The 26,420-nt window shown below is 40.2% G+C and overlaps 1 protein-coding gene across 1 annotated transcript in view; it reads left to right on the forward strand.

Moving 5' to 3' along the window:
- The window catches only part of MAST2 (microtubule associated serine/threonine kinase 2), a 161,275-nt gene that overhangs the window by 5,933 nt on the left and 128,922 nt on the right, over nt 1-26,420 (forward strand). The window contains exons 2-3 of the mRNA XM_040705378.2: nt 8,534-8,681; nt 12,434-12,576. Coding sequence (XP_040561312.1) covers nt 8,534-8,681; nt 12,434-12,576 — 291 coding nt within the window. The remainder of the gene's footprint in view (nt 1-8,533; nt 8,682-12,433; nt 12,577-26,420) is intronic.

Here is a 26,420-nt window from a genome sequence, read left to right on the forward strand (position 1 = left end):
GAATTACAAATTCCGTAAAGGCAAATATAGATTAAAAATAGCCTAATATGCTTCATGGACATTATTGCTCCATCTTATCAATGGAGGGGAGGATTTCTGCTGAGTTCTGGGAGATCAGAAACCATCTGTATACAGAGAGATTCCCAGCTACATATTTGGGGGTGTTCCTGCTATTCAGGGCTGATTGTAGGACAACTCTGTCCTGTGTCTGTTTCATCAAAGGAGCTAAAGAAGATACTTATGGGAGACACTGCTAAAGACTACCAAAACACAAGCTGTTACTATGACTTACCATTAAAAATTCAGAGCTGCTGTTTCTAGACCTCAGGCTTCCTCTTCCCTTCTCCCTTTCTTTGCTGTCTTACAGCTCTTTTTCTAATTTCAGTAAGAAGGCAGAACAATTTTATTTTTCTGAGAAGTTACCAAGTTCTGGCCCATTTAGCTTCTGATATGGTGAACCAGAGTGCATCTTCTTTCTGTGCTTGATTGACAGGCATTCTTAATTCATCTCGGAGTTTAATTTCTTGCATTTATCCCTTTCTTCCTTGGTTAAAAACAACATCAGAAAGGTAGTGAAGAAGCCAGAGCATTGCAGGTGAAGAAGGAACTGCTCCCTCTGATGTATGTGATTCTGTTTTCTTCCTCATTTTTATGAGGAAGCAAGAACAGAAGGTAAAGAGCAAACCCCTTCAGGTTCAGTAGGTATGTCTCACTGCCTTCTCTGGATTCGTGTTCATGCCACAGCTACTCCTGTTCAGTGCCTTCATTAGCCATGGTTTTGCTTCTTTGTGTGTTGGTCAGGCAGCAGTGGCAGCTGCTGGTAACGTATTGCTTGGTCTGGGTTCACTTGTGGTGCTTATACTGATGTCCAGAAATAAGGGGGGGGAAAAAAAAATCACCAAAGAAAAGGCTCATCTAAAATCAGGCAAAGGGGAATGGAGTCAAGTGACCATTTCTGCAATGGGTTTGTTAGATAACAGCAAAATAGAGCCAAAGGGCATATGGCACTTCTCTGGTCTGATGCCATAAAAACATAATGTCTCTCAAAGTTAAATATTAATGGACAAACCTAATATGTTTCTATAATCAATACATAAGTAGGTGTTGCATCATTGCACAGATGATTTGGCTTGCGCATGTGAGATTTACATTTCCAGTTACTACCGAAGAATAAGAGGAAATATTGTGCTTTCTGCACATGAGTATCTTGCATAGCAGAACAGCTAAGTGAGAGTGGAGGGATGATGGGCATGTAGATGTTCACACTGCTGATAGTTTGCCTCTGGGTTCAGTATTGCCCTGTGTTCAGAGCCAAGAGAAGCCTTCTGTTGGTAGGGGATGGATTTGCTGTGGGAGTACTTGTTGTTACAATCATACACCACTATGAACTGGTACAGAGCAGTAGGAGATCCAGGGCTCGGGTTAGGCATCTACAAAAGCCTGAAAGACTCTGCAAATATTCATGACTGTATGCTTTGAGAAACCAAATAACATCTGTGTCATACAGTCTTACACTGCTCGATTTCCACATCAAATTATGTCCTACTGTGGTGTCTTTTTTGTGGTGATGTGGTACTGTTTGAAGCCTGAGCAAACTGCTGCTCAGTGGAGGAAGAAATTTGGTCCATGGCTTCTCAACAACTTTGTCTTTTTGCAAGTCACTACAAAAACCTGTTTCAGCTGAGCACAGAGAACTGACTTATTTTTTTCTTACTTTTTTTGGGGTATGGTGACAGGTGTCACTCTTTGGCTATAGGAAACTGATGCTTTCTTCTATCAGTGTATTAATAAAGATCTGAATGCCTTTTTTTAAACAAATTAGTTGTATTATTGCCTTTAAACCCTGCTTTAAAACCTACTTGCTTTTTACTTGCAATTTCCCTAAGCTGTGTTTCTTTGTGACAGCAGGCTATCTAACTAAGCTCATGGACCCTAAATCTAATAGTCTTTAAGAAATTAGTTGCAAATGTTCTGTTAAAAACACCAAGTATGGTGCAGTGGGGGGAAGGGATCTCAAGGCTCAAAACCCAACAGTAATTAGAAAAAAATCTAGTCATTTGGCTTGTAAGGTTTTGGAATTGCTCTGGTGTTAATGGGAGTGCATTATGTATTTGAAAATACAATGCACTGTTTATTTCCAGAAAAAAAAAACAAATATCGTGTTTCTGCTATTATAATTGCATAATGAATACTTTTTGTTGTGCTATATGTACATAACGTGGGTTTACGTTGTAATACATACAGTGAAAACATGGGTGACTGTAGCAGAAATGCTGAGTCAGGGCCTGAAGCAGTGATTGAGCACCTGGGGGAAAGGCAGGGCTGACCCAGGGGAGCTCAGGTGTGTGCAATGCAGTTGAGTGACCGGAAGGGATGAGGCCAGGACCCACCCCTTCCCTGCCCTCATTTAAGGGCTGGCAGTGGAGGTAAGGGGAGATTGCTGGAGGTTCCTGTGCACTTGAGGCCTTCTGAAGGTAAGCAGCTTCTTTCCTTTATTTCTGTACCCACAGCTGCTGCTGCAGTTGAGCAGATCCTCGCTTTCTGCAGCCTGGGACCTCGCTGCTCTACTGCCACTGCTGTGCTTTCTGTTGTGTTACAACAACAAAATGTTTTCTGAAGCCATTTAGTTGGTGTGGATTTTCAGAGATGTGAGAGCAAGGCAGTGCTTTCCATGGATGTGCTTACACTTCCAGGAGCAGATACCACCAATGAGATTACTGTGCTGAAATAATTGATGCGCTGTGGGAAGTTTGAGTTTTTGTAGCTTGATTTGCGATTTGTTTTCGGAACGCACATCTTCATTAATGATCTGTATAGGAATGTTTGCTGTAATGTTTTTGTCCATATATGTTGTCACGTGTTATGCACTGTAACTGCTTTCAACAGTATCTATAAGATACTGATTCTATAAGAAGCACTTAGTTTCATGATGTTGGAATAAGTTTGAACCAAGTGGTCAGAACTGGTGCTATGTGCAAAAACATAAAATAAGGTCAGTTTTTTAGGGGAGAACCTATACAGGAGTTGCATAGTTAACATAGAGGCAGTAGGCATTTGGGCACTGAAACATTTAGGTGTAGTTGGTTGCAGTGGCACACAAAACAAAGGATGAGGCTGCTAGTTAGTCAAGTGGCTGATACTGAACCAGTGTTGAGGCAATGGCAAAAATATATGACTATGAAAGCTCAGTTATGCATTCACTTAGTTACTGGGACGTCCTTTGGCCCTTGCATTGATCCTTGGTTTTAGGATGGGGAGAGTCTGTTTACAGCACTGTTCTGCCAGTGTAGCAGGCGCTGAAGAGTGCTGACTGCGGGCTTTCAGTGTGAACTTGAGTTGTGTTGATGTGCATAAACCTGACAATCAGGCATTGTTTTTGTTCTCAAGCAGAAGAGAAGAAATACACAGCTTGTCCTTGGAACGAAGTTTGGCTCTTGTTTGGGGTGGAACTTGATGAGGAGGAGCTTTTGTGTCCAACTGTAGAAACTCAATTTCTCTGTACAGATATTGATTCACTGATACTGTGAATCAGTATCTTTGCCTGACATTTTCTGTGATTTCTGTTAAGAAAAGGTAAGGATTTAGTACTTGTTATGTTTCTGAAGGTTAACTTCATTTCTGCAGTTCCAGTGTCCAGTCTCCTTTGGTTCTAAGGCTACTGGTTGTTTTATGTACAGTCTTGTAATCAAAGGATTTTTTTTTTCCCCCCTATATCATACATGCAGCTCTGCTGTTGAGTTTCAGGGAGCTTTTCCTCAGGAAGACTTTGCATGGTGCTTTTTATGTTTGCTGTGCATTGATGTGCTTCTCATCCGCACAAAGAAGCGAGAAGACTCCAGGTCGTTCGTGGCAACAACAACAGTGATGCCAAGGGATTGGAGTGCAGACTCTCTCAGATCAGAAGAGCATTTAATTTTCTTTCCTGATGTGAATAATGACCCTCCTCAGTGATGATAACACATAAAAATTAATCATGGTCTGTTTTTAGCATGTATATGATATTTTCCCCTTTGCAGTGTGTATTATTTAGATAAGTTCAGTGAATTAAGATTAGGTCTTAAAATTGCATTACTCATCATCTGTAGTAATTGAATTGCCCGTGCTCAGGTTTGGCTCATGAATTACTGCCTTCTTTCTCTGTAGGCAGCTTCATTTGAAAGAGGGCTCACAGCAGCAGTTGGGTTTGGTCTCTTTCCTCTGTGTCCATCCGTCTTGGGATGCTTTTCAAGGGCTCTGTGTCAGACCAACAAAGACTTTTATTTGAGGCTGTATTGAAATGTAAGCCTTCTATCATTTTTCCTTTAGAAAGTTCTTCTTTTTTTCTAAAGAAGATTGAAAATCTTGTAAATGTTGTACCTTTGGCCTATAATTCAAGAACTGCACTATCCTTTTTGTTCTTCATGCAGAGTTCCTAAGGTGTAGGATCAGTGCTTAGTGTAAATCATTGCGGTGCTGTGTATTTCCATGTTAGCACCAAACGTTCAGGCTGATACAATTTAATGACACATCACTCTGTCTTCCAGACTGTGGTGCCGTTAGGAATGAAATGATTCTGCCTCTTGATGATCTTCAAAAAGGGCGTGATGGTGTACATAGTTGTAAATATTTACTTTTGCTTTTTAAGAAGGCTTTTAATGCATTCCTGCAGCTGGGAGCACTTGGCAATGAAGTTAACAACTTGAACTTCCCTGGTGAAAGGACATGAAAGCTTCCAATTCATTCGTTGTAATCAAGCACGCCTTGGAGTTGTTTCCTGAGGAATTAACAGGAGAAGAATCTTGCCATCAGAGGAGCAAGATGAGGGCGTACCTCACAGTGTCAGTTTCTGATGCATTTTCATTTGCTTTCAACTGTTTTTCTTGTCACTCCTCTGTAATCTGCATTGTAAGCATGGATGAGTGCGGGCAGAAGCTGGAGGTACTCATCTGTTACGTGTATGTGTTGTGTGTGTAACTGTATCACTGCAGCAATAATACTTGGCTCCCTGGTGTTCTGCAAACGTCACACTGATAATGAGTGAAGCTTAAGTATTTACCTTTGGAAGTGTTGGGATTTATTGCACAGGGTGCAGTATTAGTGCTGGTTTTGTTAAGGAAATGTGTTTATTATTTAAACCAAAGGGGAAAGGCTGAGAAGAAAAATACTTTTCAGATACAGGCACGCGCAATCCTGAATCAATTGGCTCTTATTTAATAACAAAAAGCACCTGATTTTAAGGTTTTTTTTCCTGTTTTTAATGGTAGCAATTTTTACTGCTTAAATAATCGTCAGTTATACATGATTGGCCTTACTCATTTCCTGCCTTCCTTACAGAGCAGGGTCATATTAGTGTATTATTTGTCACCTTTTTCATCTCTTTCTTTCAGCAGTTTGTGAGAATTCATTTCTCCTTGGGTTGTTGTGCTTGTTGGGCATAAAAAAAACCTTTCAATTTTGACAAGGTAAAGTGTTTTGGCCTGCAGATTTGTGTGATCAGTAGTCAGAGTTAAATGATTTTGCTTCTTTTAGAGGTTTTCTTTTTTTTTTTTAAGGAAGATTAATGGTCATACAACATTGTGTGCTTCCAAAATACATTTTGAATTAGAACACAAATGTAACAAGTGCTGACCTGTGTGATGTTAGATCTTCAATGCAGGCCCTACAGACAAGCCCTAAGTGGTGTTTTGCCCTACCACCTACCTGCTGCTGTTTCGGTCTCACCAGCTGTGTGATACAGCTCTTCACCTGGTGGTTCAGGGAAGTTAATCACACAGTGCCATGACATGGCCACGCTTCTTGTGTTCATGTGCTGTTTGCAGGTTAAGGATCTGCGCTGTGCTGCTCTCTATACAGGTAAGTATTAGCGTACTCTAACCTGTCAGGAAGAGCATCTGGTTTGTTGTCTCTGGTCTTACAGTTACTGCTGCAATGTCTGATTCTCCTTGCTGAGTGCAGTGTAACCCTACTGTGAGATGTCAGGCAGCAGAAGCAGATTTGTGTGCGTTTCCAGTGCCACAACTGTGCTGAGTTTCTGTTCAAGCATGCTCAGTGTCTGAGGTGGAGAAAGCAGAGCTCTTCACTATTCAAGAAAATCCTTTCCTATTCTTCATATCCTCCTGCTTCAAGTTATGTGAACAAACATTTCTGTATGCTGTGAAGGAACTGATAGGAATAATCTCAGCCTGGCAAATGAAGATTGTTTGTGACGCTCTTACCTGGAGCCCTGCCCATTGAAGGATGGAAAGGCTGCTCAAGCCTGACTTTCTTCTCCTGGCAGGAGCCACAAGGCCAAAGAAAATTCGTATGTGTCTTTTCTATTGCCTTTGAGAAGAAATTGAAGGAGTCCTTTTCACGCTGTGTGAGCAAAGTGTTTCTGTTGGGTGTTTGCTAACTTTCTAAAGCTGCAAATCTTTTTAGTAGAAGTAGAGCCCTTAAAATTGTGGCAGCTTGTGCCACGTAAGGAATGCTTCAGCCACTCTGCTCTATTTAGTTACTGGAAAGCACGTAAACAAAACTGTGTTATCACTGCAAAGAGTTGCCCTTACCCATGGATTTGGGATGTTGCATAAGGTTTTTGCCCTTCATGCATATTACATCTTGCTTTGGGACAAGGACACGGGAAGAGGTCTTCTTGTGTGCTTTTTCTCCCCACTGACTTTATTAGGGCTGTTAATGTAACACTGCTGTACTTCATTTGCGAACTGCAATACTAGAACTGCATTTTGATGGATATGTGAAATAAACTACAGTCTTATGAAAGACAGCTATTGTGGAGTTGAAACTTTCCCTCTTTATTTTGCTGACGAAGTTGTGCACATCCCTTATAAAATGAAGTGTTAAACTGCTGTGTTATAGTTTTGCATTTTGAGAACTTATTAACTGTCTCGGAACAGTACATTGGATTTCTTTTATTATTGGGTAAGTTTGTTTAACAGATAGGTATAAACCTGCAGTGTGTGGTTAGGGTCCCTTTCTTTAAAATATTCAGCAATTATTTAGTCTTTCTGAATAGAAACAGCAAAGACTTTCTCCCTTGGGCCTCTGCAGCTCTCAGCGGTGTGCTGGGAGGCTGCTAGGGCCACAATTTAAAGGGACTTTGCTTACTCCAAAGAGCAGCTGAAACACGTGGTAGAGTGAATGCAGAAGTGTTGGCTTCTGGGAATGAGGGTGTTCAGTGCCTTTGTGGGAAAGTTCAGAACTAAGTGAGAAATTGAGCGTCTCTACTTTGAGGTGTGTGGGGAAGTGTAAGGTGTGATTAAAGCAGCTTTCAGGTCGAGCAGTTTAGCAGTGCTAGAACAAGGAATAGGGCTGGGTGGTGAGGAACCGGTGGTAAGTGAACTGAACTACTTGTTAGCCAGGTCTCATTCTTGATTTGGTGTAGGCAGTGTGGCAGCTGAACGTCTAATGGTAACCAGAGGAAGAAATGGTGTGAGAGCAGGAGCTCCCAATCTATGAAACGTGCACCGCTAAAGCAAATGTGGAGCAATGCATTCCTGTTCCTCAAACAAATAGTGAGGTTACTGTTACGTTGCGCCAGAAAGAGATGGGGTTTAGAAAGGCTGAGAATGATTCAATTTCAAATCCACGCTTTCTTTTTCACGTAAAGCCACTTCATGGTTTTTTTTTTCCCCTCTCCACAAAGAATCTTGAAGCTTTTAGAGTGTGCAGTCCTGGTCTGCGTTTGACAGTTTGAGGCATAACACTGTAGGCTGAATAGATTTGCATTAATGACTTCAGAAATAGATTTTGACTGAGATCTGCAAATCTTAATTAACAGCCACTGGTGATGATTTTTTTTTATTGAAACATAATTTAGAAGACATGATTTAAAGTTATTTTAAGCTACGTAGTAATGTATCACGTAGGGAAATTGTTCGCAGCAGCTTCTCTGCCTCAGATGAGATTTTATATGGACAACCTTGGCTTGAAGTAGCTAATGAGAGGCATTGGTAATAACATGGAGCAATCCATTAAGATATGTGGAACTTGCTGCACAGCTGCAGAGGAGGGGAGACTGCCCAAGTACGTCTATACAGGCACATGCATGATAGCTGTGCTCCTCGTTTTTCTTCAGGCACTCGGTGAGAGTTACTGTGATACCTCCAGAACCACTGCGTGTAGCAGGAAGAAGCTGTGGTTGTGTTCAGTGCTCTTCTGTTACCTACTTCTGTTTTGCTTGAAGGTTTGATGTATGCTGTGAAAGGGATTAGGCTATTTTCCTATATCCTGTAATAGGATTGGGATTGGTAGTTTCAGTCTGGGGTCACCATGCTTTAGTTTGGTAGCACCGTGTTTTAGTCTGTAATAGGAAATAATTGCTGTAGCTTCACTACTTTTTCCTGATTTTATTAATGGTATGATTTACAACAGAGATGTTCAAGAACCATCTTTGACTGGGTTCTTGTGATGTGTTGTACAGAGAGTTGTGACACAAAAGAGGGGGTTTTACATTTGTAAGTAAACATCGGGTCTGTCTTATAGTCAGAGCTAGTGCCTTTCAGAAAAGAGACCTTAGCTGTCACTAACAAACTTTTTCTTCTTTGTCTTTATACAGGAAACAATAACAGAGTCCGCTCCGTTACGCTGCAGGAAGCTCAGCAATCCTGACATCTTTTCATCTACTGGGAAAACTAAGCTCCATCGTCAGCTAAGTCAAGATGACTGCAAGCTGCGCAGAGGTAGTTTGGCAAGTTCTTTATCAGGTATGGCAATTGGTAGAGACCACGTGATAATTCATTAGAATTAAAAGACTCGGTATTAGTTGTTCTCATAACAGTTGTAATAAGATATTCCTACGTTATTTCTTTTAAACTAGAGATGATTTCTTGTTGGGAAGGCATGCAAGTTGTCTTATACGAGAAAAATGCAGAAAGAGATCTCAGTAGAAAAGAAGGGAAAAGAGTGGATTTGGAGTGAAATTCTGCAGATTGCCCAGAGTGAAAAGTTAAAGGCTAGAACTTGATGTGCAAAGTTAAAGGGTTGGTTGGAACTTCGGGCAACACAATGATACATTCTTGTCTCTTTTAAAGTCACCACTGAATATAAACTTACCTTCTTTTCTGTGTTGTTTCTGAGGAACCTGTTTTATAGCATGTTCAAATTGTTGTCTTTTTTTAAAATTCAAGTTACAAACAAAGCAAACATCTGTGATTCAATGCAAGAATGCTTCTTGAAAAAACAGGATAGTTTTTTCAGTTTATGTAAAGATTTTTCTTCTGAACACAATTGTCAGCTCTATCAGAGAATTTAGTTCATATCTACTCTAGAACCACACAGTGAATGTAATCTGGTAATGAGTCAAAAAATGGAGAACAGCATTCAATAGTTTTCTTTCTGAAAGACTCAATGCCCAGGAAAGGAGAAGGTTTCACCATAGTTCAAAGCTTGTAGTAAAGCCTGTGATGCTGGCATTAGACCATAAAGAGCTGCATGATCAGTCTAGAATGAAATGGCTGATCTGCCTGAACACTGCTGCTGTTCTGTACAGTTAACTTTCAGCACGTTTCCTCTCTAATTAGGCTCTCTGTTTGAGTATTTGCATGTTAGAGCAAGAATGAGAAGTGCTGGAAATTCTCAGGTGGGAGGGGAAGAGGAAGAAAGCGAACATTTCATTTTGGCAGCAGCGTGGGCTTGACTTAAGCAATTGAAAAATGCAACCAGTCTTATTCTGTCCTTCCTTTACCTGGAGAAAGATAAATACACTGATGATGTTTGAGGTTAAGCTACGTAACTGTTGGCTGAGTATAGTGGCTGAAGATAGCACTGGTCTTTTTATTTTTTTTTCTCTTGAACAGAAGTATGCAAGGGGAAGCAAGTAGGAGGAAACAGGAAAATGAGAGGAGTTTTTTTATTATTTTTGTTTGGATATAATGCTCTGTAAATCCTCAGTCTGAAATTATAATGTCTCCCATAACTTGTTGCTGCATCTTAGTGACTTTTCAGTCTGCTATAACCTGATACAGGAAGGAGAAAAGAGCCCCACTCAGATTATTTTGACTCCATTGGGTAAATGAAATGTAAGTTATAGGATCACCGAGGTTGGAAAAGACCTACGAGATCATGCAGTCCAACTGTCCACCTATCACCAATAGTTCTCAATGTTGAGATGTTTAGATATGTTCCCAACCTGCATTTAAAATACATATATAGGATTTGAGGCATGGTAGGAAAAGGCTTTAGCATCAAACTCCATCCTGAAAATAATTCTACTTTAATGAGAGAAACAATTTCAGAGAAATAATAGTGATTGCAGATGACATAGAAGATTGTATGTGCAAACTAGATGGTTTAGTTTGACAATGGAGATCTGTTGTCCTGAATTCAGACTGTGCAGTTGGTGGCTCCTTGATTTCCTGCAAGAGGTTCTGTTTTGTTTAAATGGTAGCTGCTTTGTGGAACTAAAAGGAGATATTGATAGCTCTGTCTTACAGAGAATTAAAGGTTAATCTAGCTCTCGTGCACCAGCATTTTGAATGGTTAGGTAATTACATACTTAGAATTGCTGTTTTAAGATATCTTTGCCAATGCTTTACTGAGATAAATACAGCAATGTATGTTTCTGTAGTTTTAAAGCTCTGCAGACAACAGGAGGTATTGTATTTACATATAATCTTAGAAATGAGCAAGCCATACAAATCATGTCTGCAGCTGTAAGCAGCTTTGAATGGGACTGAGAGTGAGGTACCAATAAGCTGTGTCTGTTTGCTAACTGACATTAAGGCTCTTCATCTCTTGTGCTGTGACACATTCCATTCACGTGCACTTGGTACATTGCTGGTAATTTTTACAGAAAAATAACATAAAATTACAAAAAAAAAAATCACATCCCACACCTGGAACTGTGGGTAATCACATTGCAGTTTTCCAAATATTGTAGCAGCTTTAATTAGTGAATGTAACATTTCCTATTTAATGCTAAGGTCAAGTCAAGTATTCCTAGAAGAATAGTCTGCTGGGAAGAGTGTGTTTTCTGCAGTATTTGTGATTAAAGATGGAGGCTTCTTCCTGCTCCTGATTGCAACAGATGTCTTATGGTCCCCTGCCATTCCTCTGGTAGAACCTGAGCATGTGATCATCTGTTAAAGGCAACCTTGTTTGCTGTGCTTGGAAGGGAGGGGGTGGGGCACTGTTTCGGAATTAGTCTTTCCTTTTCCCCTATATAAATAAGTGCCTCTAACATGCCTAGCGCTGCTTTAGTGTGGGAGGTGATGTCTAAGATAATATACTACTAACAGCCTACGTTTCATCTTTGAGCCGTGCAAAGAGAAATTAATTTAGTCTGCCAATCCTAATTTTAAGGAAAACTTTGCAGATGGTGAAACTGAAGTAGAGTCTGACTGACCAGAGTTACAGAGGAAGTCATTTGGAAGCTAAGAATGGAAACCCAATTTAAATACTTTTTCACTTGTGTTTTAACCACTAGACTCTGTCTTTTTATTGTGAATAACATTGTACTTAAAAGGACACAGTCAGGCTTGGTGCAGTCAATACTTTGACTTTGGTTCTCTCTTGTTCTGGAAATTTACTGTTTGTTGCTTTTAAAAACGATGTTATATTGACTAGAAAAAAATACATTGAGCAGATCCTTTTAATTGATTCCTGTACTTCCTGCAGTAAGGTGCAGTGATGTGAGCCTCTTGAGATAGGAGCTGCTCTTCTTGCTGTGTGCACAGCGTGGGAGATAAGCATCTACATTAATCAGATGTAAAGGATGCTTGGGAAAGTGACAGAACGTTTTGCTTTTGGGATGATACGATGTTGCTGACCAGTGAATTTTCTGTTAGGAAATATTGATCCCTGATTCAAAACAAAACAGTGATTAAATGTACACTTTTCTGTTCACAGCTGAATGAAATCTGCTGCTGAATGTTGCAGTGGTGGGGAAAGCAGGGTTGTCTGGTTGGCTAGGTTGTTTAGGAGAGGTAGTATTAAATTATGAATATATTTTCATAAGAATTTTTGAAATTACATTTAAAGGACTTTGCAACATGAGCGATTTCTCTCTGTAGGGCAACAAAATGCTCAATTGGCAGCAAATGATGTTTCTTTTTTAAGTTGCGTGAAGTATAAAACAGCATAAAATGATGGAAGTCTGTTTCTAAAAGACTTTGAATTTGCCCATTACCCAACAATGGAAATAAACTATTAAAAAAAAAAATTAGCAAAGGTAATGAACTCACAGGTAATGTTCTCTTACAAGTTCTAGCTTATTGAAACTTTGAATCTATTTTCTATTTACTAATTGTTTGACACGTGCAGTGTTTGCTTTCTGCATTAGAATCATAGAATTGCTCAGGTTGGAAAAGACCTTCAAGATCATCAAATCCAACTGCAACCTAACCATACTACCCTACCTCTAGCAGCCCTCCACTAAGTCATGTCCCTGAGCACTGTATTATGAAATTGGAATCTTTTTGAAACAAGTTGTGATGGTATCTTGCTTTTGTTTCTAAAGGAAAGCAGCTGCTTCCCTTATCGAATAGTGTCCACAGTGGAGTGGGACAGACAATCTGGCAGCCACCTGGAGACACCTCAAACCTGGTCCGCATGAGAAACCAGTCTCTGGGACAGTCTGCTCCTTCACTTACTGCTGGTTTGGTAAGTCTGCATAGACTTGATGATTTTGTGCTGTAAATCAAAAGTAGTGTGATCTCATGCTTTGGTTTATTTACCTCCCTTTCTCTACTCCCTTTCACTGGATGCACTGTTTTATTCATGTGTATGTACACTTTTTTTGGGTTGGAGGTGAATTAGAAGGAGAGTGTATTGACCTAACTTTTTTTTTTGACAAAAAGCTGAAAAGGGAAAAAATGTATGTGTGAAGAATAGCTTCTTTTTGGGGAATCTCATTCTTGATGCTTCTTAAGCTGTCTGATTCCTGAAAGAGAGATGGGAGCATGAGCACCTGACCATTTAAAACAACTTTAATTTGGAAACAGCTTTCTGAGTAGCTACCTTGGTTTATTTCCCTGGAGAGCAGCTTAGGGGGGCGTAAGCTGAAAGGGGTAACTGTCCATGGAATTGGAGATCTGGAGCTGATATCTGCTTTGCTGCGTGGTTTCTGTCAGAAGCTTTTGGTAGAAATGAAGAGTGTTGAAGAAAGCTACATCTGTTCAGTTAGCATTCTCTAAGAGGAGAGTACTCTGTGTGGGAAGGAAATTCAACTGCTTATAGTCACGATTGCATTGCAAACCAAAAGGAACATAACTTTTGTTTTCAGATGTTCCTTATTTCCTCTAATTATTTTACATTCTGAAGTGTGAGAAGAAAAGCATAAGAGTAGGAAAAGACGTCTGTCAGCTATTTGTGAGCAGTCATCAACATAAGGTGTTGATAAATGGTAAATGTAAAGCAAAGCTAGATGTTTTTTGTTGAATTTCCATGCCTTGACTGTATAACAAGTGTTACTGAAATGAAGAAATGGTCTGTCAATTGCACTGCCTTCCAGGGCTATGTAGGTAACTGTAGGTAAAAATGTCTCTTATGCTGTAAGACTGTTGAGAAGCAATGGTGCCTGAAGTAAAAGGGTGTACCTCGTATTTAGCCCTTTGACTGTTACCCTTCATTGGGGAATCCGAGGCAGTTTGGTACTACTGTGGGTTTGAAAAGAAATTTAAATTTTTCCAATTCGAAAAGCCATGCATTTGTGTTGCTTAAAACTAATTTTGGTTTTACAGTGGCATATCAGCAGCCTTAGCATTTTTAAACGAGCTACTGCAGTGATTTGATTTAACTGTACTGTTTTAGTTTGGTGCCTGTCAATAGGTACTATTCCATCAGTCTTTGCCTCAATTAGCAGTTCTTAGTGGTGTTCATTATTTCACTATGTGAATAGAAAATACAAATTCTCATATGAACATCTAAGTATTTCTCTGGTGGGGACTTGAGGGTGAAAAAAGCAACACATTAAAACACAGACTTATTCTCTAGTGGTAGGCAAATGCCTTGAAGCTTTATAGCTTAAGTTAATGAAAATAGCTGTACTTTAAAAACAAAGCACTATTCCCATATATATAATTTGGAGTAGCACGTTGTTGTTTAACAGCTCTGCACAATTCATTGAGCTGCAGATGTGTTTGCGTGCGAATGCTGCATGTTAATAAGATGTGTTCTCAGTTAACCATGGCAGAGTTTGTGTTGTCTATGGACAGCATATCATATAAGAGCATTTGATAATTTTAAAATCATCTAATTAAAGCAGATGCATTCAGCTATAAATCCAGTGTTTGTCCCTCTGTGCTATTGCTAGGAACTGAAGTATGTGGCCATTTTCCTACCTCTGTATAGATTACGGTGGGCTACATGTTAATTACAGTTGTAGTTAATTAAGCCTAGAACTTTTATATGTATGAAATGGGCTTCTGAAGCAATGACTAAAGAGCTGATCATAAGATGAACACCTAATTAAATGCAGCGAGTCCTGGGATCTTGGTGCTGGTTATGTTTGTAGCTCTTTTAATGTGCTTGTGGTATTGAAGTATGTTTCACAAATTAGAACAGCAGAAGGTTTCTTGCCAGTATAATTAATCTTCTTAGAAGAATAGCTCTATTAAGAGATGAATAGGTTCAATAATGCGGAGTGTCATTTTAATGTGCCAGCCTTGATTGTTAGAGCGTTTAATTCTCTTATTATTTGTTACTAATACAATAGATGGATAGCTAGAGAGAAATTAGGAGTTTGGTATTGGGAATGCATAGTGCTCAAAGCTGTGTGCATTATGTCCCCACTTCATAGTACTGTAGATATCAGTGTATTTTTCCTTTGCTAAATTGCTTTGCTGGCACTCAGTAGCATTTTGTTTTTTTTCTTCTAACCACTAATTAATCCTACAGATTGTTTGCTCTGCTTAAATTGCATTTTTTTTTTTCGAATTTAAAGTATTTGCAAAATGGAACAATGAATTAAAGATAGTAACTATGGAAATAGTTTGCAACTTCAGAAACAAGGCTGATAGTTGGATTACTTATTAGCAGCAACTCAAGAACTGGAAATCACATTCTAACATGCTAAATTTTATAAGCACAATTTATTGTTAGAATCTTTCAGCTCTTTGCACGTGTGATGGTCTGGATCAATGTGTCTGCATAGCAGCTGTCATTAGGCTCTTGATTGAAGAAGGAAGCCAGCAGAGACTGAGTGCTGAGCACTGGTGCTGTGGAGTGATAGATGATGAACATACCTCTGTGCCTTCTAAGTATGTGAGTGAGGATTTTGGAGGATGACCTTCAAATCTCATCATCAGCTATGAGACAGATGGCTCTCATTGTAGTAGAATGACATCTGGTGGGGAACATCCTATGACTTTTATTCCATATTTAAGACTTTTAAACCCCTAAGATATCCAAGGGAGTAAGTGGGGGGAGGGAGAGGATTCTTAGGCATTTTCTGCTCTCAAGACCCAGGTACAGTAAAAACCAAGGGGGAGAATGGTGATGGGTGGGAAAATGTGTGTGTATATGTATATATGAAACAGTTAATGTGGAAAACAGTTTGGGAATTCATTTGTCTGAAATTTTGGCTTAAAGACGTTGTGTCTTAAAAGGAGTTAGAACTTGGACTGTGTGTAGTTTGATGAGAATCATTGGAAATAAGGATGCGTTCCCTTATGAAGAAAGGCATAAGAAGCATCAAGATCTATTAACTTTAGAAAGTTTGAGAGGACAGTACTGTGATTGTTTTAGAGGGGACAGATTGGGAGGGTCTTTACTGCAAACACTTATTTTGAAAAAACTCATTGACTTTTGCCAAAAGCAGTTTATTTTTATGCCATAAGGTATTAATGTTCCTGTGTGTGTGTGTGTGTGTGTGGATGGACAAAGGATGGTTTTCCTTTCCTTTATATTGTTGAAGATCATAGAATGGCCTGGGTAGAAAAGGACCTCATCTAGTTTCAAACTCCCTGCCGTAGACAAGGTTGCCAACCACCAGACCAGGCTGCCCAGAGCCACATCCAGCCTGGCCTTGAATGCCTGCAGGGATGAGGCATCCACAACCTCTCTGGGCAATCTGTTCCAGTGCATCACCACTGGATATGCTGCTCAGCTGATGCACCACACTAATGCCAAATATATATTGACAGTTGTGGCGAGAAAGGTGATCTTTGTGTGGTTTCTGCACCCCTGCCTACCAACAACTTCTTGAAGAGAGCAGCTCAAGCACTGTCTGCAGCTTTTTGTGAAGGAAACATCTGACATTGTGCTACCGTGAATTGCAGTCATGGAATCACAGAATATCCTGAGTTGGAAGGGACATCTTTCATGCGTTGCTCATAGTCTAGTGCTTGGAAAAAGTAGAGATGTTCCAAGAATAAGAAACCACATGTGTTACTTTTGCCAACTGTGGTGATGAGAAAACACTTGAGAGAAGCCTGTCATTGGAAAATGTGATACTTTCATGAAAAATCTTGAGCCTTTTTCTCCTCTTCTTACAAACTGTGGTTTTCTTAACTGCTCCCTGCACACAACTGAAGTTCCCTGTACCCCTTGAACTGGCAAACTGATCAACAAAATGATACAGTTGTGTTTTCTGTGCTGTTGTAGAGTGCATCATTTTGTCTTTCCCCATCTTGTTCCGTAAGGAGTAGTTTATCAAAATAAAAGCCTCTCAGATTTTTGAATAGTAATCTGGAGGACAGAAAGTCTCACATGCAAGGACTTGATGTTACACCAAAGGACTTCCTGTGTTGAATTGTGCTGAGCCTGTGATGCTCCCCACTCAGCTGTGTCTGTTCTGAATGCTCACTTACTCAAGGCTGTGTGGATTTGGCAGTACTGAATGGAAAGGGCCAAATCCTCCTGAGGGCAGTGAGGAGGTCTGCTGGAAACGAGGTGACTGGGACTTAACCCCATGACATGTTAATGTTGATGTCCAAATTGAGGTAAGCCCAGTAGATGTAGGAGAAAATCAACAGTGAACATTCTCTAGGCTTTAACTCCTTTGTTTAAGATGCTTTAGATAATTCCCATTAAATTCATTATAAGATGAAAACCAATTGCTAATACCTATGAAGCCTGGTGAAGAGTTTTTGGTCCTGTTCTGCCACCTGCTGGTGGGCTCGTGGCAAATAGAAGAAATCAAATCCCAAGACTTAAGAATCTATTGTTAAAATGTTCTTAGAGATCCTGGTAAGTGTTGGTGATACTGCAGCACAAGAACATTATTCATGGGCTTCTGTTGAGTAGTAACTACTTGCTGATCATCTGGCTTTTTCTTTTTGGCTAGATATGAGTTAGTTTTGTATTTCAAAATACCATGGCTTGCAATGTTGTTTTTCTGTTAACAGAAAGTTGGTGGTTGGGACAGGCAAGAACAAGATAAGATGGGATTTCTTATTTTGTAATTATATAAGTGATTGTTTTTTTGTCTGTGTGTATTTTTTGGGTCAGGATCTGCATTGCCAGACTGTGTTTTGGTCTGTGAACTGCTAGGTGGTGCTGAAGTATTGGAGGTTTCATCTCATCACAGTGAGTTGCATTTTTCAACAGCAAATGACACCATTGCTACCTAAAGAAGGGCAAAAAGCTGATTTCCAGTGTACTGTAGCTACTGTTAGTTGCAGTATCGCTATAAAAGATAGCAACTGAAAAATCCCAACAGAATGCAATGTGACTTGAAGTTCTGTCGTCTTATACTGTTTCAAAAATCCCATTTTAAAAGAAAATTCTGTATCTGAGCCTCCTACTCTGTCCATGGCATTTTAATGGGCTTGTGTATTAGGATCTCCACTTCTTTATGCACGTATATGGGTACTCATTAATCTCACACTGATGAGGCCTTGGAAGGAATAGAGTTTGTGGTGACTAACAGGGATCTGATTCGCAAATGAAGCATCTGTCTGAAAAGCAGAATAGGTTGTTTTCCACTGCATTATCCACCTGTCTGCTTGAGAGGTATGCTGAAAATGAGGTGAGCACGTAGGGCTTAGACTTCTCTCTCCTTGTAAAAGAATTAGATGTAATCTGTCTTTTTATTGAACAATATGATGGTAGTTAGGGAACAAATCATAAATGCCAGTTGTGTGTAGAGCTATCTCCTGCTGGCTGACTGTGTGCTTATCACAGAAGCAGGTTTTTGAATCTGATGAGGATTTCATTTACACCTATGTGTTCCGAAACATGCAGCTGCTCTTTTCCTCAAATGTACTGCTGGCTTCCCAGGTCCCATCCACCTCAGCCTTGAGCACCTCCAGGGATGGGGCACCCACAACTCTCTGGGCTGCTGTGCCAGAGCCTTGCCACCCTCTGAGTAAAGATTTTCTGTCTAGCATTTAATCTCAGTCTCTTTTAGTTTAAAAACCATCTCCCCTTGTCCTGTCATTATCAGTCCATGTAAAATCTCCCTCCCATTTATAAGCTCCCTTTAAGAACTGGAAGGTCACAATGAGGGACCTCCCAGAGCCTTATCTTCAGGCTGAACAAGCCAAGCTTCCTCAGGTTGTCTTCCTAGAAGAGGTGCTCCAGCTCTCTGAGCATCTTCGTGGCTTTCCTCTGGACCTGCTCCAGCAGCTCCATGTTCCTCTGGTGCTGCCAAGCCTGGACACAGTGCTCCAGATGGGGCCTCATGAGAACAGAGAAGGGGGGGGGGGGCAGTACCTTCCCTCTCCTTGCTGCCACCTCCCTGTGGATGCAGCCCAGGATACTGTTGGCCTTCTGTGCCACACTGCTGGCTCATGTCCAACTTCTTGTCCATCAATACCCCCACATCCATCCCCCCCAAGGCTGCTCTCAGTGAGTTCTTCTCCCAGTCTAGGATTGCCCCACCCCAAGCACAATGCCATTCACTTGGCCTTATCTCTTATTTGGTTCACAAATGTTGCAGAACACGTTTGAAAAATTTTTGAATGAAAAATGGCCATGTAAGCTTATAGCTCATGAAGACCATATACTTGTTCTAAGGAGTAAAGAACTTCCACTACTTGGCTGTAAAAGTGGGATTTAATAGTTTTATATTGTTGGGAAAGTGGAAGGTGGCAGAAACCCACGGTTATATGAATGGATGGAATTTTTTTACTGTATGAAGTCATGGGAATTGCATTTTAAAATAGTAGTTGAGGGGGAAGATGTAATAATGTGAGGTTGGAAGTAAGTGGGTTTCCAAATTAAGGTCACGTTAAGTCTGAGATTATGCATACTAATGAAAAATGTGCGTTTGCTTATGCTGTGAGGTCTCAGTCTTTGAGGGTGGGTAAGCATTATAAATTTTGGAAGATATGGCTGTAAGGAGGTGAGACAGAAGGTAAGTGTTGCTTGAGGAACTAAAGCAATGTCTGAGCTTGTTTGTTTGTTTGAAGGAACTGGATTGGAGGTAGAGCTGGGGAGGAAGTTCCAGCTGGGGAGGGGGTTGAATGTCTTGTTATGAACTGAGTGGTAAGATTCAAAATGAGGACAGGAAACTTGGATCTGATAATGCAGAGCAGTGGAGAATGAGGACTTTGCAGAGGAGTAAGCAATACCATAAGCAAATTGCAGAAGAGCTTTTTTTTGCATGTACTTAAGAATTCTGAGCACTGTGCAGTGCTTGGAGTGCTTGCAGGGATTTACCTTTGTCACAGCTTTAAGGCATCCCTGGTGGGAAAACAGTGCATATGTTACAATTCTGCATATCTTCGTGACAAATGCAGGGATGTGTGCTGCACAGTGGCATTCAAAACTGATAGTCCTGATAGGTTTTTCACCAGTAAATGTCATTTTAAATAATTCATGTGTGTCCGAGTAAAGAGCAGCAAATAGTTGTGATCGATTCTGAACCAAAGTTATACTTAATGTACAGTGCACGCATCTCGCTGTGACGAAACTTCAGTCTTTTCAGGTCAGCTTTTTTATTTGTTACTCATTTCAGTTAAGTGGATTTCATTTAGGAGGGGACTCGTTGGCTCAAAAGACATTTCCATACTCGAAAGAAGAATTTAAACGCTCTTCTGTGTAACCCGAGGCTTGTCATCATAGGAAATAGGAATTCATAAAGCTCGCCTTGTGATAATTGTTAGGCACTGGACTGTCAGTTTGAATGATTGCAGTTCTCATTATCTTCAGATGCTGTGTGTTACTTTTTGTCTGTGAATATGTTGAATTGATTTCTGGCACACGCAGTCAGTTCCGCTCCTGACAGCAGCGCTTTTGTAGGTGCAAAGTGAGAAACTGCTGCAGTGTGCAAGGAAAATGAGCTCTGTTGCTTGCAGAGCTCTGGGGGACTTGAGGCAAAATACGGAGAGTTATTCAGACCATTTTGAATATACCTTATCAGTGGGATGGTGCTTTGTTCCATAAGTGTTGTGTGATTCTTTCTGACCTTTACAAAAGAATATAGCAGCACAAGCAGCAAAAATCTCTTCTTAAATTTAAAATATTCTGAAGTTGCTTTGTATATTTAGGCGACTTTCTTAGTTGTTTTTAGTAGGTATTGCTAAGGAAAGACAGTGTCAGAGCTGTCTGCATGTAGTGTTTTAATAGAACCACCTCTTCTATCTGGTAACCGTTCCTTGGGACGTGGTAGGGGATGCGAGGGTCTGTCTTTAAGCATGGAATAGTTTGGTAGTCTAATTTTCAAACTGCCTTTGTTCCAGTAATGTAAATGGTTTTGAGCTCTGATGTGTTATTTTGGTTTCTCCAAAGCATGCCGTGCATCTTCCCAGGCAAACAGCTCCAGCTCCAGAAGCACAGCGATGGCTCACCTTACTGCCTTGAGGAACGTGGAGTATGGCTGTTTCTCTGCCTCACCTCTGCCCAGCTGTAGCTCAGAATCGTGCCCAGGAGTTAATCTGCAGCCCTGTCTGCCTTGTGATTACCAGAGGGGGAAGAGGTGATGTCTCTTGGCAGAGATCGGTTTGGCCTTGTAACTGAAGCAGAGCACTGAAGCCTGAGACTTACGCAACAATTCTGATACCTGAACTTTGATAACCTAGGATACAGGGAGGTTAAATCATTTAGTCATCAGTAACACTGGGAATAAATTGTAGCTCACGGACTTCCTATGAAGCTCAGGTTATTAATGCTTGGAGAGCTCCAATGGACTGGGCTGTAGTTGCTTTCTATGTAGTGTACCTGCATCACTCCTTTCTGATTCTGTTACAGTTGTTGCTTAGATTCTGAAATCAGTTGTTGAAAGCAGGAAACACCTTGGTCTTTTTCTGGTCTTCACTGTACTGCTGTTGCCAACCTGGGTGTTTCTGTGGGTCTTAACTCTTCAAAGGTGGGAACTGAAAGTCCTTTTGCTGTGAGAACACGTGCATGAAGGCAGAAGGCTGTCAGACCAGCAAGCTTGATTCAAAGTCAGGACATGTAACTCTTCTCGTTGCCAGCTGAGCCTGTCTGAAACAAAGCAGTTTACCTGAGCTGCCTGACCAGCAAATAATGTGGAATGACTGATAGAGGTGCTTCTTGCTTTTGTTATTTAGTGCAGAGACCAAGTTTCCATTGGGGGTAAAAATAAAAAGGGATTCTGTGTACATCATTAATGTAAAATGGTGTCGTGTTGAGACGGTATTGCTGGTATGCAGAAATGTGTGCCAGTGTGAACTTTAAGTTACTGGCAAGGGGAAAATGTTTATAGCAGAGGATTGAGAGAAGTACCGAGTTCCAGATCTGTCATAAAGGAATGTAAAATGTAATTAACCTAAAATAACCTTTAAAAAAATCTTGAGCCCAGTAAATTAAATGAGCTGTGGAGATAACTTAATGAGAGATTTTAATTTTGTATCTTAAATAATATCCCATTAAAATCCCCCAATTTTGCTTTGTAATGGAATCCACTGAGACTCGCGTGTTCTCGCAATGACCTCATGATTGAGTAACATTGTTAGTATAGCTGGTGCCTGTTTGAGGGGTGAGGTCTGGGTTAATGGCAGCATTTGTTCTTCAGCTGCTTGAAGCCGCAGAGCCCCAGTTGAAGATATGAATGCTTGAACTTCATTATTTTAATGTGGTGATGTGGTACAGCAGCAGTAGAAAGCAGTTAGATGATGAACTCCGGCTGCAGAGTTGCATAATTTGTCCATGAAAATAAATCACTGTGAAACCTGAAATCAAAATTCTCTGCCTTGGATTTTAAATAAAATGTGCAACTTCAAGCCTAAGGTGGGTTCAAAAGTAGAAATATTTGGGTGCCTTTAACAAAGAGCAATGCTAGAAGATGTTTGTACAGATCTGGTTGTAGAGCACACCGAAGGTCTCACATTGCCTTTCAGTAGAGGTGTTGTTACCTATTTGTTACGAATAGTTGACTGCAGAGATGCATCTGGAAAATTCACACCTTGAACTTTCCAAACGTTGATAATTGAACTATTTTACTTGATGAGCATTGCCGAGGAAAGTGCATGGTATGTTTAGTGCTGTGGCAAGAACCCAAAGGTTGAAGACAAAGGTCAGATGTTCATGTCTGCTCTCATTTCATCAGTGCTGTCGGCCTTGGTTTGCCTGTGTTTGCAGCTTTGCATGCTGTGCTGTCTGTGGTGTGAGTTAGAACCCGTGTCAGACTCCTGCCTGTTCTGAGGTCCTTTGGTTCTCGTGTTCCTACTGTGTTCTTCTTAAAACTTCTTGGTTTTGTTTTTCCTGTTCCTTCCCTTATCTCCAGAGAGCAGGAACAAAGCTCCCCACAGTGAAAATCCATTCTCTCCATGCAAGAGTAACCAAAAGAGCTGTGAATTCAGAGTGCTTTGTGCACAAGCTTACTTCTGCTGTGACCTCCTTAATGCTTTTCCACTCTAACTTTTTTGTGCTGTCATCAACTAACCTGGAAATGTTCAGGTAAAAGCCATAGTGTTGCATCTTGTATCACAGTCTTGCTTAAGATTTGCATCTAGCTTTTTTTATCCCATGGTAACTAGGTCTCATACAACATCTATTTCTGTAGTATCTCCTCGCTGTAAATGAACAGTGTTCTGAATCATGGGCTTTTGACCCATAAGCTCTTTGATTCTGCTCAAATGACAGTTTGCAATATAAAATTATGTAACTGGCTGTTTTAGGGCAATTTTGTTGTTTTGCTTTAATATGCTCAGAAAAAGTGGCTTTCACAATAAAGTAAAAATAATGTTCTGAGTTGAAAACACAGTTAAGATTTCTTTTAAATGAAGTGGTGTATCTGATTAGAACAAAGCAGGCTAATGAAATAATTACAGAAGCTTAGCAAAATAAACTGAATGTTCTTAAAAGAAACAATTCATGCTGGTGTGTATGAGCAGGTGTGTCTGAACTGAGAGGAAAAGTACCACGCCAGCATTGTCAAATTACATTGATTAGGCATCAGCATCAATCCTGTTTGAACAGGCAGCTGTTTAAAACGGTCTACTTGACAATGACATCTTGTTTTGATTTTTGTCTGCTGACATTTATTTTCTTGATGCAGTTTACATACTGTGCTGAAGCTGTTGCAGGCTGAGAAATACTTGACTTATACCAGACACAGAGCAGGAGGAAAATTAGACCTCATGGCTGATGTGAACGTGTAGAAATATGAGGTAACATCTACAAGCAAAGCAGTTCATTTAAACACCAGCTTCATTCCAAGAAGACACTCTAGCAAATTTAATAGAATGTTTCTCTTTTTTTGTGCTAAAGATTATCTGGAAACCAGTTACGTTTAGGTTAGTTTTAAAAAGCAAATGGCAGCAGAACTTTGTATATGCGAGGCATTGAGAAGATTGAGGGACCTTGTTCCATATGGGTTATTGTCAGACAGATCTGTGTAACTTCCCTTGGAAAGTGTCAAGAACAGATTAAAGCCTATTTAAGTGGAGAGGTATTTAGACATTAAAATCAGCTGTACAATGAGATTGTGGATTTCTGTTACCATTCTGACTGCTGAGTTCCTCTGGTCTTCTTTACCCAAAAGTTAAACTGCTTTTGTTTCTGGCTTATTCTAAGTTGTAGTAATTTTAAGAGAGAGGTATTGTGGTGCCTATCTTCTTTGATTAACCATTGCATTGGTGATCCACATCCTTCTATTTGCTATCTGATTTCCTTCTTTGTCCCACTATCAACAAGTCTTTTATCATCAAGCTTTGCTTGTGTTGTATGGAACCTCCATCTGAGAATGGTTGTGGGCAACCTTAAGTAATTTTTAGCTTCATTTTACTTTGCACATCAGGAAACTTCCCTAGCAGTTCGTGAGGTTTGAAAGTAGGTGATTGCAATTTCACGTTCTGGAGCACGTAGTGAAAGGTTGGTTAAACTCCATTTTGTGCTAACTAAAATGGATGACGTCTATTAAACTCCATTTCATTGAAGCTGCATAATTGAGCTCATCCTTTTTGTTAGAAGCTGCTATTTTCTGCTGAATCCCTCAGTCCGAAGTAGTGGGAAGTATATAATATTATCTGCCAGCCATAGGTATAATGAACTTTTTTGCTATATGTTCTTCAGATAATTACTTTAATCATATAAAATGCTTGAATTCTGATGTGGTTTTGGCTGTCTCATTTACAGCTAGCTCTTGTGTTCTAGTATTTTGTCTTCAGAAAGAAAAAATATGAGAAAGACTAAGCATGCTGGGTTTGTGGCTGAGTGCTGCTGCATGTTTAGGGAACCCTCTGACTTCAGCTGGACCTAATTAAGGAGCAGTAACATGGGGTCTGCATTACCCACTAGGGGACCAGGGTAAGTGATGCTGACTGCAGCGTGCTGAGGAAGCTCAGACTCTGTAGAAAAATTAGTGGGAGTTTTCAGTTATATGTAGACTTGAGACACTGGCAACATTGCATTTAGTCTTAGCAGTGCTCAGTTCTAGTTCAAAATGTAAATCAAAAAGCCAGCCTTCAGTAGCAGCTAAAATATATGCAAGAGAAGCTTATAAAGCAAATTAAAAACAAACAAAAAACCCTACACTGATGTTTCATTCAACTTCAGGTAAGCAACCTGATTTAGGAAGAAAAAGCATGTTGCTGGGGAGCAAGGAACCTCAGCAGAGACCTGCATCTCTGTAGCCCCTGGGGAACCTAGTTATGGATCTCCTGTTAGAGGCACTGAGAAATGCTGTGTTCCCCCCTTCCCACCTGCAAATGAGAGTTAAGAATGGGTAAAGGGAAAGTGGAGCGGTTACAGACAGGATAAAGGAGGTTGACACAGCTTTAAAAACAATTCAGAAGTGAAATGTGAACTACTAATTGTGCTGTGTAACCTATTGTTAAAAATAATTTCAGTAGCTGAGAACTGAAAACTGGCAAAGGCGGTACTGATATTAAAAAGAGAAAAGGAGATCCAGAAGAGATCTGTGGAGTCAGATGTGGGTGTTCTCTTTGTGCTGTAGTTGCCTGAATCCCAGCTCTTAGCAGTGTAACCACCCGTTTGGTAAGTAAACAATATGTGAATAGAGCAGCCTTACCAAGTCATTCGGATAACCCTGACAGTGCTGAGCTCACAGTTTATATTCTGCTCTTACAGTAAGTTTGTCATCAGTGGTTTTATATTTATTTCTAGGTCATCAGTTAAAATGCTGAATAATCTTATATGCATGACTGTTCTCTTGACATAAAATGGTCCTATTCAGTAATGATTCATCTTCTGACAGCTACTTTTTAAAATTCAATGGGATGACTGGTTCTTAATCCGGGCAGTTTTGCTGTTTCACAGAGAGATTTTTTTTTTTTAGAAATGGAGTTTGCATCAGCAGAGGCAATATTTTAACACACAGACACCATCCAAAGGCACCTCAGAACTCTTCTCAGAAATTGCAGTGATTTATTTGGAACCTTATTTTCCATAACAATCTCAACAACTGAAGTTATTTCTACTTTTGTACTTTAATTGGAAATGTTGATACAAGATTAAAATAATTATTTTGCCTGGGATTGACATCATGTGGGCTTTGCTGAAACCTCCTGGATAATCTGCTTGCTCCTTAACTCTTGCTTGGCCAGTCAAGAATGGGCTTTTTTAGACATTTCCCTTCTGCATGTTGTTGCAGAAGGAGCGTTACAGGCAGTGCTGAGAAGGAAAGTGGGCTGCTAATGCAGGGAATTCAGGAGCAAGGCTCCTCCAGGTGGCACAGAACAGAGCAGTTCTACAATAGACTGATGCTGATGCCAGATAGCAGCATGGTTCTAAGTAAACCACAAAGCTATTGTTGCATCATTCCATCTCAGCTTATGCTTCTGTCCAGTTGTGTTCTACTTCTTTGACTTCAGATGGAAACCTTAAGAGAATGAGGCTTCTTCAGCTTTATTGCCTCTTTTGGAAAGTGTCTCCTTCCCTCAAATTCCATCTGTGACTGTAAAGATTCTCATTCTGATATGAGATCATTCTGCCAATATAGTCTTTTTTTACTCTGTGATGTTGGCAATTCCAGAAGATTCCTTTCAATATTAAGCCTTTTGCCTTAGCAGATGATTTTTCAGCACCTCGCTGTGGATTGCCATTGGTGATTGCCTGTTTTCTTCTTCATAGAAGACCTAATGTTTAGTAGAATTGAATTCTGTTTTCTAATGTATTTTTTTTGCCATCATAGTTTT

The sequence above is a fragment of the Gallus gallus genome, chromosome 8 (assembly GCF_016699485.2).
Source record: "Gallus gallus isolate bGalGal1 chromosome 8, bGalGal1.mat.broiler.GRCg7b, whole genome shotgun sequence".
Taxonomy (NCBI): Eukaryota; Metazoa; Chordata; class Aves; order Galliformes; family Phasianidae; genus Gallus; species Gallus gallus.